The 15,772-nt window shown below is 57.7% G+C and overlaps 2 protein-coding genes and 1 long non-coding RNA gene across 4 annotated transcripts in view; 1 reads left to right on the top strand and 2 right to left on the bottom strand.

Moving 5' to 3' along the window:
• The window catches only part of HAS3 (hyaluronan synthase 3), a 22,559-nt gene extending 13,587 nt beyond the window's left edge, over positions 1-8,972 (bottom strand). The window contains exon 1 of one of the 2 annotated variants that reach the window (XM_048870669.2): positions 8,848-8,972. The gene's annotated coding sequence lies outside the window, so the exon portion shown is untranslated. Of the gene's footprint in view, positions 1-966; positions 1,046-8,847 lie in introns of those variants that run through there. The other variant, XM_075118492.1, reaches the window with a different exon arrangement.
• LOC142068684 (uncharacterized) lies at positions 7,538-15,402 on the top strand. The gene is made up of 3 exons (XR_012664617.1): positions 7,538-7,681; positions 8,779-8,926; positions 15,314-15,402. It is a non-coding gene; the product is annotated as an uncharacterized LOC142068684 (long non-coding RNA).
• The window catches only part of TANGO6 (transport and golgi organization 6 homolog), a 92,328-nt gene continuing 91,087 nt past the window's right edge, over positions 14,532-15,772 (bottom strand). Inside the window, exon 18 of the mRNA XM_048870651.2 lies at positions 14,532-15,772. Within this exon, the coding sequence (XP_048726608.2) occupies positions 15,596-15,772 (177 nt within the window). The 3' untranslated portion in view covers positions 14,532-15,595.

Genomic DNA, 15,772 nt, shown 5'->3' with positions numbered 1-15,772 from the left:
GGGCAGGACTGGTCCCTGCAGCACATTGGCTTGTGCTTTCTCCAGCCTGGTGTCCCGTGAGAAGCAGGGAACATGCAGGTCGTGAGGCAGCCGGACTCTCTGTTCGTCCACCTATGTGTTTCCCTTGGCTATGGGTCATGTGCAAGGCCTCAGAGGACAAGGCACCAGGTAGAAAGCTGGGCTACGCAAACCACCAGCCTTGGCACACCAGGGGCTGAAACCCAGTGTAAGGAAGGGTCTATGAGCCCTGTGAGCATCTCCCCAGCACTAGCTCGCATGGGCCCAGGGCACTCCAGGCAACCTACAGAACTGCTGGAGTGCCCAGCCTTTTGCCCCAAGGGCTGTACAGATCTGGGCATGGCTGATGGACAGTGGCTCCCAGGGTGGGAGACCATCGCTGGGGCCTGGAGCAGTCATTCCCACAGCGGGGATGGGGGGAGCAGGCTCAGCTCAGTTCTCTTGGCTGGGAGAGCACCAGGGAGAAGAGCTCCCCACACAGGAGAACCTGGAGGAGGATTTCGGGGGAGCCCGGTGGAGGGCTCCCCTCCCAGGGATGTGCAGCACCCTGCCAGCCTCCCCGCCTGCTGAAGGGTCCCTGGGGGTGAGCTCTGCGTGGCTCAGGAAAGCAGGGTCTGGGGAGGTGGGGCCGAGAGGGGCCCGGGCACCTTCCTGGCGGAGGCTGCCCATTCCAGCTGGCTGCCTCACCTGGGCGGGGGCTGGTGGCCCAGGTACCCGGTGACGGGCACAACGCAGGGACGGGAGAGGGGAGCCGGGCTGGGGCCGGCAGGACCCCGGAGCAGCCTGCGGGGAGCAGGAGGCGCCTCTCACCCTGCAGTGCGGCAGCCCGGTCCGCAGCTCCGGAGACCCCGGCCGGCTCGGCCAGCCCCCGCCGCCGGGGCCGGGACCCGGACCCGGACCGCAGGAACCAACAATCCCGCCCGCTCGCTCGCTCGCTCGCTCGCTCACCGTGCCGCCGGGCTCCCCGGGACGCGCCACTCCCCACCGCCTGCACCGGCCTCCGCCTCCCGCGCCGCTCTGAGCCCGGCCCGGCCCGGCCGAGCCGCCTTTAAAGGAGCGGCTGAGCCGGCACCGCCCGCAGCCCCCGGGGGCTCCGCCTGCCCGGCCGGGAGAGGCGCCCCGAGGCCGGCGGGGGCGTCCCTCTCGCCCGGCTCTCCACGGCCGGGCGCCGCCCTTCACCCCCCAGCGAGCCGCCTTGCCCGCCCTCCACGTGCTCCTGCCGGCCCGGCCCCCGGGCACGCTGGGCAGAGCTCCGTCCAAACCAGCGGCCCGGGAGCCCGACACGTTCCTTGGTGAAGCAACCCCCAGCCCCGTCAGCCAGGCTGGGCTTGTGCCCCGGGCACCGGGCCGGGTTCTGTCCCTGTCTCCGCCAGGCTGCCTGCGGGACCCCACTTATTCTCTCGGCCTCAGTACCCGGCTGGCCCTGCCCTGGCCAGAGGCTCCCCTCCTGCAGGGCCAGGGAAGGGCTTGCAGAGATTAAGGATGAAGATGGAGTTTCCCGGACAGCCGGGTACCTGAGAGCCCGGCAGGAGAGGCCCCCAGGAGCTGGTGCCCGAGCAGGACCCGAGGGGCTCAGGAGGGGGTTGAAGGTGCTGCGGGCAAGGGAAGCCCTTCCCAGGGGAGGGGGCGGCATATGCAGCGGCGCACAGGCCGGGGGGGGGGGGAGGGAGGGAGGGGAGGTAGAATGGGAGTGGGGGGAGCATGGTTGCCCCCACGCCGGAATGAGACCTGGAGCCTAGCTTCGGGCTGCAGTTCTGTTTCTTGTAGCCAAATGCATGCAAGCTCTGATCCAGAGCAACCCCGAAGGTTACAGATCTCTGCTGGGTTGGGGCAAGTCCCATTCAGTGCACTGTACCTCTTGGCTGTGTCCCCTTCCCCAGGCCTGGCTCTTGGGCCCGAGCAGCGTGGCGGAGACTGAGCTGCTCATCCTCTGCACACAGCACACAGACTGGAAAGGGTCTCACGTCCCTGCGCCAGGGAGGGGCAGGCTGCTCGGAGCCAGGTTCTTGGCACACAGCCGCTCTCCGCCACCGGCGACACAAAGTTAGCCGCCCTGGAGCCGGAGCCAGGTGTGTCGGGGGAAGTTACAGAGATAAGCGAGCACCAGGCCCTGCACAGGTTCCAGCTCTTGGATTAGTGTCGCCTTTCCATGAAAAGGGGCATCGCCCTGAACCAAACTTTGACCCTTTGGGCTTAAATTCTCCGGAACTGGGCTCAGCCTTCAGCTGCATCTATCGGGAACTGCAGCAGAAGCAGTTCTGCCTTTTGGGGTGTGAGAGGGGAACAAGATACACCTCTGGTGCCTGTGCTTCATTTCCCCCCCAGCCAGCACTCTCTGGGGCACCGCCAGAGGTGCGGGAGGGAGAGTGGAGGTGTGCAGGGGGGTACCTGTGAAATCAAAGTCCAGTACATTAGTCGCAGCAGACTTCAAGGACAAACACATTAGGCAGGAGTTGGTGCGGCAGGGCGTGTTGGAGAGCTGTGACTGGGGCAGATGTAGCCATGGCTGGCAGGTAACGAGCCTAGGCCCTGGCTGCACGACCACTCAGCCAGTGTTTTAAGGAGAGATTGTGCTGGGAGATGACACTTCCTGTGACCTCTGCTGCTAAACTAGAGTGGGGCTTTGGGGGACCTGGCCAGCTGGGAGAATAAAATCATTAAAAGAGCCACCTCCTTCTAAGAAGACAGAAAAGAATCCTGCAGAGGCCTGTGTGCTCCACTGAGGGTGTTGGGAGGGGTAGGAGCCTCTCTCCTGTTCCCTGCTGGGATTTCATTGGGTTTGACCAGAACCTTGGGCAGACTGAGGGTCCACACACTGTCCCCCGGTACTGCTCTCCCAGCACAGTGCGGAGGGGCAGGGGATCCCTCTCCTCCGACCAGGCAGCTGGAGCCTCCTGCACATGACAGCTGGAGGCGCAGGCAGACAGCGATGGGGCTCACTTTGTACCAAGCAGCTGACTGGAATTCCCAGAGGTGGCAGTTTAATTGACCCATCTGATTGCTCCCATTTTACAGACCTCGCTTTAGGTGAGCCTGTAGCAGGACCGGCACAACGGGAGGTTTCCTCTGGCTGAAGTCCCCCAAGGATTAGTCAAAATCCACACTGGAAAGTCCCTGCTCTGGCTGCCAGCAGAGCACCTGGCGCAAACTGATCTGCGGGTTTATGACTTCACTGGCATCACTGAGACATGGGGGGGATAAGTCTCCTGATGGGGACATTGGTGTAGGGGGTGCAGCTTGTTCAGGAGGACAAACCAGGGAAAAGGGAGGGGGGTTGCAATACATACCAAGAACATATACCCCTGTGCTGAGGTCCAGGAGGTGAGAGACAGAGCAGTTGAAAGGCTCTGGGTGAAGATAAAAGGGGGGGAAATAGGGGTGATGTCAGCAGGGACCCAATTAGTAAGAGGAGGCGGGTGAGGCATTTCTAGAACAAATAGCAATATCCCAAACACAAGACCTAGTCGTTAGGGGGCACTTGCCCTGCCCAGACAGCAGCTGGAAATGTAATACAGCAAAACACAAACTGCCCAATAAGTTCTTCGAATGTCCTGGTGATAACTTCTGGTTTCAGGAAGGTGCAGGCTTAGGGTGACCAGATGTCCCAATTTTATAGGGACAGTCCTGATATTTGGGACTTTTTCTTATATAGACTCCTATTACCCCCCACCCCCATCCCGATTTTTCACACTTGCTGTCTGGTCACCCTATGCAGGATGTAGGCAGGGGGGCCGCCATTTTAGGCTTGATCCTGACCAACAGGGAGGCTTTGGTAGCGAACCTGAAGGTTGAAGGCAATTTGGGTGAAAGTGATCATGAAATGACAGACTTCAGGAGTCTAAGGAAGGTGTGAGAGCAGCAGAATAAGGACAATGGATTACAAAAACACATTTTAACAGACTCTGAGAACTGGTAGATGAGGTCCCATGGGAAGAAAATAAAAAAATAACATTAAAAAAAAAAAAAAAAAGGATTCCAGAGAGCTGGCAGTTTCTCAAAGAGACAGTACCAGGTGCAACAACAAACTATCCTGATGCAAAGGAAAGACAGGAAGACTAGTCAGAGGCCAGAAAGGCTGCATCAGGAGCTCTTGAATTACCTGGAAATCAAAAATGATCCTACAGAAAGTGGAAACATGGACAAATTGCTAAGGAGGAGCACACAAAAAAGAGCACAAGCATGTAGGGACAACGTGAGTTACACCTATCAAGTGACATAAAAGGCAAGGAGAGCTAATAATGGATGACCTCAAGATGCCAGAGGTGTTTACTAACTATTTTGCTTCAGTCTTCACTAAAAAGGTAAATTATGACCAGATACTTAACACAATTAATATTAACAAGGAGGAAGAAACATAAGGCAGAATGGGTTAAAGAATATAAAGATAAGTTAGATGTATTGAAATCGGCAGAACCTGATGGAATTCATCCTAGGGTATTGAAAGAACCAGCAGAAGAAACCTTCGAGCTGTTAGCAATTATCTTTGAGAACTCATGGAGGACAGGAGAGGTCCCAGAGGACTAGAGAAGGGCAAACACAGAACTAATCTTTACAAAGGGGAACAAAGAGGATCCAGGGAATTATAGACCAGTCAGCCTAACTTCAATGCCTGGAACAATACTGGAACAAGTGATGAATCAAACAACTGGTAAATATTAGGGCTGTCGATTAATTGCAGTTAACTCATGTGATTAACTCAAAAAAATTAACTGCGATTAAAAAAATTGTGATTAATCATACTGTTAAACAATAGAAACCAATTGAAATGTATTAAATATTTTTGGATGTTTTTCTACATTTTCAAATATACTGATTTCTATTCCAACACAGAATACGAAGTGCACAGTGCTCACTTTCTATTATTTTTATTACAAATATTTGCACTGTAAAAGTGACAAACAAAGGAAATAGTATTTTTCAATTCACTGCATACAAGTACTGCAGTGCAGTCTCTTTATCGTGAAAGTGCAACTTACAAATATAGATTTTTGGGGGGTTCCATAACTGCACTCCATAACAAAACAGTGTGAAACTCTAGAGCCTACAAGTCCACTCAGTCCTACTTCTTGTGCAGCCAACTGCTCAGAGAAACAAGTTTGTTTACATTTGCAGGAGACAATGCTGCCCGCTTCTTCTTTACAATGTCACCTGAAAGTGAAAACAGGCGTTTGCATGGGACTTTTGTAGCCAGCGTAGCAAGGTATTTACATGCTAGATACGCTAAACATTCGTACGCCCCTTCATGCTTCGGCCACCATTCCAGAGGACATGCTTCCATGGATGATGTTCGTTAAAAAAATTATGCGTTAATTACATTTGTGACCCCACTCCTTGGGGGAGAATTGTGTGTCCCCGGCTCTGTTTTCCCACATTCTGCCCTGTATTTCATGCTATTGCAGTCTCGGATGATGACCCAGCACCTGTTGTTTGATTTACAAACACTGTCACTGAAGATTTAACAAAATGCAAAGAAGGTACCAATGTGAGATTTCTAAAGATAGCTACACTCAACCCAAGGTTTAAGACTCTGAAGTGCCTTCCAAAACCTGAGAAGGATGAGGTGTGGAGCATGCTTCCAGAAGTCTTAAAAGAGCAACACTCTGATGCAGAAACTACAGACCCCAAGCCACCAAAAATAAATAAATAAATAAATAAATAAAATCAACCTTCTCCTGGTGGCATCTGACTCAGATGATGAAAATGAACATCCGTCAGCCCGCACTGCTCTGGATAAAGAAAAGGAGGACTTGTGGCACCTTAGAGACTAACAATTTATTTGAGCATGAGCTTTCGTGAGCTACAGCTCACTTCATCGGATGCATACTGTGGAAACTGCAGCAGACGTTATATACACACAGAGACCATGAAACAATACCTCCTCCCACCCCACTCTCCTGCTGGTAATAGCTTATCGAGCAGAACCCGTCATCAGCACGGACGCATGTCCCCTGGAATGGTGGTTGAGGCGTGAAGGGAAATATGAATCTTTAGAGCATCTGGCACATAAATACCTTGCAACACTGGTTACAACAGTGCCATGCGAACGCCGCTTCTCACTTTCTGGTGACATTGTAAAGAAGAAGCGGGCAGCATGATCTCCTGCAAATGTAACCAACTCGTTTGTCTGAGCGATTGGCTGAAGTAGGACTGAGTGCACTTGTGGGCTCTAAAGTTTTACATGGTTTTATTTTTGAATGCAGGTTTTTTTGTACATAATTTGACATTTGTAAGTTCAACTTTCATGTTAAAGAGATTGCATGACAGTACTTGGATGAGGTGAATTTGGTGATTTGGGTTTGGGTTTTTACAGTGCAAATATTTGGATTAAAAATAAATAGAAAGTGAGTGGTGTGCATTGTGTATTCTGTGTTGTAACTGAAATCAGTATATTTGAAAATGTAGAAAACATCCAAAAATATTTAAGTACATGGTATTCTACTGTTGTTTAACAGTGCAATTAATTGCACAATTAATCATGATTAATTTTTTAATGGCTTGACCGCCTAGTAACTATCTAGAGGATAGTAGTGTGATAATGAACAGCCAGCTTGGATTTGTCAAGAACAAATCGTGCCAAACCCGCTAATTTCCGTCTTTGACAGGGTTACTGGTGTGGTGGATAAAGGGGAAGCAGCAGATGTGATAGATCTTGATTTTAGCAAAGCTTTTGACATAGCCCCATATGACATTATCATAAGCAAACTGGGGAACTGTGATCTAGATGAAATTACTATAAATTGAGTGCAAAACTGGTTGGAAGACTGTACTCAAAGAGTAACGGTCAGTGGTTCAGTCAAACTGGGGGGATGTTTCTATTGGGGTCCCACAAGCCACTGTCCAGGCTCGTTCGCATTAACGATTTGGAATAATGGAGTGCACTATATGCTTATAAAATCTGCAGCTGACACCAAGCTGGGAGGGGTTGCAAGCACTTTGGAGGACAGGGTTAGAATTCAAAAGGCTCTTGCTACGTAGGAGAACTGGTCTGAAGTAATCAAGATGAAATTCAGCACAGGAAAGTGCAAAGTGCTGAGCATGGGAAGGAAAAATCAATGGCACAAGGACAAACTCGGACTAACCGGGTCGGCGGCAGGGCTGCAGACAGGGATCCGGGAATTAGAGTGGATCCCAGAGGGAACGTGTCAGCAGCCTAAGGCCACTGGGACAAAGAGGAGCAGTGTTCCGACGCGAACCACAGCAGTGTCGGATGTAAGGACCGGGAGGTCACTGTCCCGCTCTGCCTGGCTCCGATGCAGGCTCAGCTGGAGTCCCGTGTCCCATGGCGGGCGCTGCGCCTTGGGAAAGAGGGGCACACGTTGGAGGGAGGCCAGCGGAGAGCCACACAAATGACCAGCCAGGGCCACCAGAACCAACCTCCCCCCCGCTGCCTCTCCCTGAGGTGCTGTCGGTCGTTGAAGAAGAGGGGAGATACCCAGCTCCGGGGGCAGCCGCCAGGGAAGGGGCACGCCGGGGTTTTGTTCTGGGCTGGCTGCTCTAAGGCACAGAGAGCTCAGCTCCGCCCGGGGCAGGAGGCAGCCTCCGAGGGAGAGAGAGACTGTGTTCCCTAGCTAACTGCCAGGGGCCCGGGTCAGCCCCAGACCGGGGCTCGGGCGGATGTCAGGGTGCCGGCCTGAGTCCTGTTCCCAACAGCCCGGCCGAGCAGGTGACTGTCTCCTCGCGTCCCTCTGCTGCGGGCCCCGGGCTGCGGGCTGCGTGGCCGGCCCTCCTGTGGCTGGGCTTGTGCGGTGCGTGCTCGCAGGCCCCAGCGAGACGCCCCCCTGCCTGCACCCGCCTGGGGCAGTGGAGCAGGGAGGCCCCTCCTCATTCCGAGGCGCAAAGGGCGAAAAAATCCCCCCCACTTCCCAGCAGCCGCCATTTCCCGCAGGCTTCCCCGCACCTTGCCACTCGCACAAAGCCGGAGTTCCAGCCCCGGCCTTCCCCTCGGGGACCCGGGGCGGAGGGCAATGGGGCGGCCGCAGGGAGTGTGAACCGGCCGGGGGCTGCGCTCCGTGCCTTGGCGGGTCCCTCCCGCTGCGGAGCCCAGCTTGCCCTGGGGCCGGGGAGCCTGGCAGGCGCCGGGAGCAAGGCGAAGGATGATGGTCGTGACCAGCGGGGAGCTTCCCCTGGGGCCCGGCTTCCTCCTGCGGAAGCTGCTGCTTCCGACCGGCAGCAGAGCCCCTGAGGGGACGCGAGCTCTCCCCGCGCAGGTGGAGGCCGGTCCCCGGCCCCGTCTCCGGCAGCAGGCAGGCCCTTGCCCGCGCCCGTCACGGGCAGAGCGGGGGGCGCTGACAAAAGACCCGCAGCCCTGAGAACTGCCTGGAGAAATGCCCCCGGGGGCAATTGCTCGGAAGCCCTGGGCAGCCGGTGCCCCGCGCCGGCCGGATGCGCCTGTTACAACCCGGCTGCTCCGGGCGCGGGGTCAGCCTGGCGGCCGCACGGGCGAGAAACCCGCAAAGGCCCCGTCGCCATGCCGCGCCCACGCCCCTGCGGCCGGGTCCGGCGTCCAGCGGCGACGGGGAGGGTTTGAACAGAAAGCCGAGGTTGGAACGGCCCCGCTCCACTGTGTGTCCGCTTAGAGCTGCCGGGCCGGGGGGAGGGCCGGGGCTTCTCCCTGCCTCCGCTTTCGGGCACAGGACGACCGCGGCAGCCTCTGGCGCGATGCCCGGGCGCAGGGAGGCGCAGGGGGCCTGTGGGCGGGGAGGGGGGCGGGTGCACGCGCAGACCCACAGACACACAATTAACCTTTATGCTCCTTCCCAGGTAGCGTTTGAACAGGTGCGGAACCCCCGGGCCAACGCGTTGTAAAATCGCAGCGCTGCAACGTCTTACCTTCTGATGCAAACGCAGCTCCCAGGCGCCTCTCACCTTTCCTCCCTTCCCGGGGCTCCCTGCAGAAGCACTTCCCAAGGTATAAATAAAATTTCCGTCTTCTCCTGCACAGAAACCCCCTTGTCTGCAGCGGGAGAACTGCAGCCAGCAGCCCAGGAACCAGCATTAAAAGAGACTTGTCATTCAAAAATCTTCCGCTGGTGCGAGCCCGAGGCGGGGGCGAGCTCAGGCATGGACACTGCCGAACGGGCAGGTCCCCGAAGAAGGGGCCTCGCCGGCCAAAGCCGCAGGGCAGCAGAGCCCGGTGGAAGCCGGAGAGGGGCCGCCCACGCGCGGGCGCTGACCCCGCAGCACCCCGGCGCCCTCCGGCAAGCCCAAGGCGCCTGCACTCGGCGGCCGCTTCCCCGCAGATCAAAGCCCAGACCATAAAGCGATTCCTAGACGCCATAAAACCATTTCCCCGGCCCCCGCCGGCGGCGGCAGATCAAGGTGCTGAGCCGCGGGAACGGGCTGGTTTGCCGAGGGTGCGGCGGGGAGGCAGCGAAGGCTGCGAATCAGCCCCCAACCCTGGGGGTCCTGGCACCCGGCCCGGGGACGGCTCGGCATCGCATTTCCCCAGGGCCCGCGCAGAGCACCTGGCCCCGGGCCTGCCCCGGAGCTCCCAGGGGCTTTAAGCCGCCGTGGTGCTGCCCGCCGGGGGAGGCCGCTGGCCCAGCAGCTGCGCAGCCCTGGCGATGGGCAACGGAAGGGCTCGGTGCTTGCCACAGACCCGGGTGTCCGAAACACCGCCACTCGCAGGGGCAGCGGGGCCGAGGGCAGCCGCGGGAAATCTGCCCTCGTCCGTCCGCTGCTGCGACAAGGCTCCCAGCCCCGCTGGGCAGCGCGGCGGGCCCTGTGATCACCCCACTGGCGAGGAGCGTGGGCCGCGGGCTGAGCTGGGGGCTGCGGTGCAGGTGCCCAAGGGAAGGTGTCCTGGCAGGCTCCGCTCTGATCCAGCATGGCTGCGGATCACCAGAGGGGCTGGGGACACGGCCCTGCAGGCCCCAGCAGCCCTAGGCACCGGGGGACATGGTACCGGTGCTGGGGGGTAGCAACTAGCAGGACTGGGTGTGACGGGACATCTAGGGACCTTGTAGCTCACACAAGTGTTCAGCTGGCTCCAGGCAGAGACGGGGCTTTGGGCTCACACAGATGGGGTGCGGGGTCCAGGCAGGGACCCGGGGGTTTTGGGCTCACACAGATGGGGTGCGGGGTCTAGGCAGAAGCCTCGGGGATCCCAGGCTTTAATGTTTGTTCTCAGGTTATTTCTAAGAGGTCAGTATGCAGTTGCCCCAGCCGCAGCAGTGCCCACTCCTGCAGAACCTGAGCCAAAGGCAGCTCCTCTCCCTGTCGGAGTTGGAGACACAGGCAGAACCTCTGCACTGACCCAGTCCACTGCAGAGAGATTTTGGTGCATTTTCTGCCAGCCAGTGTGAGGCTTCCCCAGGGAGCCCTGCAGCACCTTGCCTTTCAGGCTGGAGGGCCAGGCTCTGGCTCAGAGGCACGAGCAAGGGGCACGTAGCATGGCAGGTAGGTGAACCTGCCCCAGCTGGCTCAGCAGAGAGATCTCCCATAAACCTGGCCTCCCCAGAGCTGCTGTCTCCTCCCCACACTGCCCGCAGCCTCAGACGCGATCCCAAGAGAGCATGGAGAAGAATCCTGTCCGGTCGCTGAGTCAGTGAAAGCAGGGCAGTGTGACGAAGTGGGACTGTTCTTAATGTTTCCTCTGAATAGTGTGGGGGTGCCTCAGTTTCCCCTAGGCAGTTCTTAAGTATCTAGGTGGTGGGGTAAGGGTGTATGATCATTGCAGTGCCCTAGAGGGCATGTGTGTGCAGGAGTCTGGACACAGAGAATGGCCGACACCCTGTTTCCTGGCAACTGATGGCCTGGGCCCTTCCCCCCCTGCAAGGTGAGAGCTGAAGGGTTGGAGAACAAAGGAATCAGGTGACCTCCTGGCCCGGGAAAGGAACAAAGCCCAGAGGAGGAGGGGCTGGAGGGAGTTTCAGTTTGGGGCTGGCTGGGACATGGAGTGAAGTGCAGACGTGGTTGTCTGGCTCACTGCCCCCCAAAATGGACCCAGCTGAGGGGTCCCGTTCTCTGCACCTGCAAGCTCTGTTTTAGACCATGTTCCTGTCGTCTAATAAACCTTCTGTTTTACTGGCTGGCTGAGAGTCACGTCTGACTGCGAAGTTGGGGTGCAGGACCCTCTGGCTTCCCCAGGAGCCCCGCCTGAGCGGACTCGCTGTGGGAAGCGCACGGAGGGGCAGAGGATGCTGAATGCTCCGAGGTCAGACCCAGGAAGGTGGAAGCTGTGTGAGCTGTGTGTCCTGCAGACAGGGTGCTCACAGAAAGGCGACTGCCCCAGAGTCCTGACTGACTTCATGGGGAGCAGTTCCAGAGCATCGCCCAGGGACTCCGTGACAACTGGTGGCAGCGGTGGGATCTACTGCACCCCGTGGATGGCGCTTCCTGCAGTAAGTGACTGGGGAGCAGTAACACGAAGGGGGATTGCCGAGGACCAGGCCTGCTGAAGGCTCAGAGAGGAGCGGTTTCGGGGGGCGGTTAACCCCTGGGAGTGTGTGACCAGCGAGAAGTACTGTGCAGTAATGGGGTCCCCCTGGGGACTGCAGTGAGCAGTCTCAGGGGCGGAGGAGTCTGCAGCTCGACCCTGGCAAAGAGGGGGTGACCTTGAGAAGGGCTGGCACACTAGGGGTTCTCCCTGGAAACCGTGGGGAGCTGAGAACACATGGGCCTGTGAGTCCACAACAACTTGGGAGGAGCGGAGTGATGGCCTGTCACCGTCTCCTTAAGAAGGACATTGTAACCCTGTGCAGAAAGAGAGGGTTGAGCATTGGAAAGTTCACCAAAGCAGAGTTAATCGTGCAGCTGGAGGAGGATGACCGCTCTAAGGAACAGATTCCTGACCCCAACTGGGGCTATAGCAGGATCTGGGAGCAGCTGAAGCGGGAGCCAGGCATCGCCAAGACTCCTGTCCCCGACCAGACGAGGGTCTTCATGATCGGGTTCCCCATCGGGGGATCAAGACGGACGGGATTGCAGCTGAGTCTGAGAGAGCAAGAGGACTGTGGGAGACAGCGAGAGCCCGAGAAAGAGCTGCAGAAGCAGCAGCAGCATGAACTGGCGGTGGTGGGGCGGAGAGGCCTAGGGGACCTCCCCGGGGTGAGTGGGGATAGACCCCGGGGGGCCAGTTCCGCAGGGAACCTCGAGACTAAATTGCTGCCCCTGGTTAAGGAGGGGGGGGGGGTGTGGATGCCCACCTCACTGCCTTTGAGCAGGCTGGCGATTTGAACCAAGGGGACCCTGCGGAAAAGCCCCGGTGTCTAGCTCCCTTGCTGGGTCCCAAGGCCATAGACTCCGTCAGCCAGGTGGTTGGGGATGTGGACAGGCTCCCACTCCTGACCCCAACCTATATGTCTGTGTGGAGTTTCCTGGGGCCAGGCCCCCCGGACCTCCAGTGGGAGTAGAAGGTGATGGTCAATGGGGAGACATTCTTGGGGCGGCCAAAGGGCATGGGCTGCATAAACCTTCCCACATGCGGCCTGCGAGTGCTATCGACCACCCCTGACCTAAGGGAGGGCGTGAAACTGGAAGGGCCTGGTGTAACTCCTACCAAGGAATGGGAGAGATGCTGGGGCATCCATGGGAACGTTGGTGGCTTCGAACTTCCCCAGGTCACCGGCTAAAGTGACCCCGCTCAGTTCGATCTCGAAGGGGGGAGAGATGTGACGAAGTGGGACTGTTCTTAATGTTTCCTCTGAATAGTGTGGGGGTGCCTCAGTTTCCCCTAGGCAGTTCTTAAGTATCTAGGTGGTGGGGTAAGGGTGTATGATCATTGCAGTGCCCTAGAGGGCATGTGTGTGCAGGAGTCTGGACACAGAGAATGGCCGACACCCTGTTTCCTGGCAACTGATGGCCTGGGCCCTTCCCCCCCTGCAAGGTGAGAGCTGAAGGGTTGGAGAACAAAGGAATCAGGTGACCTCCTGGCCCGGGAAAGGAACAAAGCCCAGAGGAGGAGGGGCTGGAGGGAGTTTCAGTTTGGGGCTGGCTGGGACATGGAGTGAAGTGCAGACGTGGTTGTCTGGCTCACTGCCCCCCAAAATGGACCCAGCTGAGGGGTCCCGTTCTCTGCACCTGCAAGCTCTGTTTTAGACCATGTTCCTGTCGTCTAATAAACCTTCTGTTTTACTGGCTGGCTGAGAGTCACGTCTGACTGCGAAGTTGGGGTGCAGGACCCTCTGGCTTCCCCAGGAGCCCCGCCTGAGCGGACTCGCTGTGGGAAGCGCACGGAGGGGCAGAGGATGCTGAATGCTCCGAGGTCAGACCCAGGAAGGTGGAAGCTGTGTGAGCTGTGTGTCCTGCAGACAGGGTGCTCACAGAAAGGCGACTGCCCCAGAGTCCTGACTGACTTCATGGGGAGCAGTTCCAGAGCATCGCCCAGGGACTCCGTGACAGGCAGCGAGTCATTCTCTCCCGACCCAGGTCTGGTCTCCACCTGTGCTGGAAGCCTGGGCCCCTAGTCACGCCCAAGCAGGAGGGAGGAATCAGACATGCCACAAGCCCTCACCTCATCACTTTCCAATCCAAAGCCCCATTATTTTTAAGGGAGGCTCCAGGGACCAGTGGAGCTGGATGGAGCTTTAGCCCAGCGCCCACGATGCCGGCCCCTCCCTGGCTCACCCCGTGCAGCTGACGTAGAGGGACTGGGCTCGGGGCGAAGAGGCATGCAGGGCGTCGCAAGCTTTCCCCACATCTCAGAGAGGTGTCCCGGGAGCCTCCCTGCCCCTTCACCAGCCCAGGAGCCCCACCTCCTCCTGTGCCGCCCATTGCTGCCAGGTGGCAACTACAGCCACTGCCTAAGTGGAGGTGTCCATTAAGGAAGTGGTCAATGGGTTTGTTCAGTGCCAGGCCCTCAAAAATCACCAGTCAGGCCCCCCCACAACACAAGATAGGCTTCAATTCAGGAGAGTTTGACAAAGACTGAACCTGGCTCTGGTTCTTTGCCTTCTCGCATTTCCAGCTTTTCTTCACCACCACGAGGGCCACAACCCTCCTTTTAAAACACACAAAGCTGAGAGTCTCCTGTAGGCATATGGCTCCAGGAGCAGGGCTTCAAGAGATGAGCTGCCAAGGAGGCAGTAGCCCATGCAGCTGCCAGCTCCCTACAGCCCAGCAGCAACCGCCCTCAGCTCTCAGACAGGTCTTCGCACCTGCTGGTCCCAAAGTGCTCAGCAGGTGGCCACTGGCAAGCTGCACCTTCCTGCCCGCAGAGCGCTGACCTGCTCCCAGGCAGGGCGGGAGAACACAGACCTTGCAGGTCTGACCTGGCTGAGCCTGTCCGACAGATCAGCACGAGTGCGGTCTGCAGCTCGAGGGGAAGGAGGGGCTGGATCCTACTTTGCATTTCCCAGGGCACTGTCCAGGTCAATTCCCTTCCCTCTCCTCTGCAAGTGAAAACAAACCCATTTCCTCCGATTTCCCTTCCTCAGGCACATACACCGCAGGGCACTCGCTTGGTCTGGGCTACGCTCTCCAGCATGGTACCGGGGGCCAGCTTCCGTGGCGAGAGCAGGACAGCATGCTCTGCCGTGCCCCTCCCTCTGCCCAGGAGATAGGGACCACGCAGGTTGACTTTACAGGTCGTGACATTTACAGAGGTCCTTTATTGCCAGCTCAGGGGGCCCTGCCACCACAAGGTTGGCCCACACTTTAGGTATTGTTAAAAACGTCAAACATACCCCACCCGCGCCAGGCACCGCAGCGGGGGCTCATGGGGGAGGTTTTGTAAATAATTCCCCCGGAAAGGTATTTGAAACCCAGCCCTGCAGCACAGTGCTAATGCCGGAGAGCCCCCAGTGAAACGGGGGTGAACAGCAGTGCAGAGCAACACGCAGCACGGTCAAACACAGGGAGGGAACCTGAGAGCGGACTTCCAGTCCCTGCGTTTCACCTCTCGCCGAGGAGCCAGTCCCACGGGCGTGGAGAGGGGCTGTTGTTTGAATAAGGTCTCTGCATTTTGAGCAGCGAGTCCCCTCAGTCTGAGCACATGGGGGGCAGGGGGGGCTCTGCACCTGGCAGACCGGTTGAACTCTCTGGGATGTACCTGGGCCAGAGCCACCCCGATGCCAGTGCCTCCTCACTGTGACGTGCCAGTGGTTTCATTGGCAGCTGTCCCATTAAACATGAACTGAAGGCAGAGCAAATGGATTCTTCACAGGTGGGGATTTTTTCCTGCCCTGCCTTTGGGTTCAGTACAAGTCTGGTTTCAGTTTTAAAAGTGACTCCCGGCATGAGTTCCTGTCATGCTCGTCACTGAGAGAAGCTGCCACCCGTAGCTGTGCCGGCCCTGAGCAATGCTGCAGTCTACACAGGCAGGGAGCCCTCACTGTGACTTTCTGATTTCTTGCAGATTCCACGTGGCCTCATTCATAGCCGAGGCAGACAGGCCAGAACACATGCTGGCAGGCCCCAAGTCACACAGGCTGGGGCAGGAGCCTCTGGAGGACTAGCAAATTCTAAGCACATCCTACAGTGTGTTAAATGCTCTCAGCAAACCGGGAGGCAGAAGGGGATGAGAGATGAGGCCGTGGAACGCAGGAATCCGGCCTCTCCTGGCACTGCGTGCTGGCACAGACAAGCAGGTGCGAGTCGGCTTGGAAGTCGTGCTGGGCCCTGCTGGCCTGTTGTCCTGCTAAGGCAGGACCACGAGCTTCTTCTCTAGGGTTTGGGGGGGAAACAAGACCCTCCTCATGATGTCATCGAGTTCCTCCAAGGCCAGCTGAGCATGAAGCACAGTGACCTCATCCCGATCAGAAGCCACCACTGACTTCAGCAGGCGGTAGAGATCCCGCAGCACATCCCTGAGAAC

This window comes from Caretta caretta, chromosome 12 (assembly GCF_965140235.1).
Source record: "Caretta caretta isolate rCarCar2 chromosome 12, rCarCar1.hap1, whole genome shotgun sequence".
NCBI classification, from domain to species: Eukaryota; Metazoa; Chordata; order Testudines; family Cheloniidae; genus Caretta; species Caretta caretta.
The sequence above is the reverse complement of the archived record's forward strand: the minus strand, read 5'-3'. Positions and strand labels throughout refer to the sequence as shown.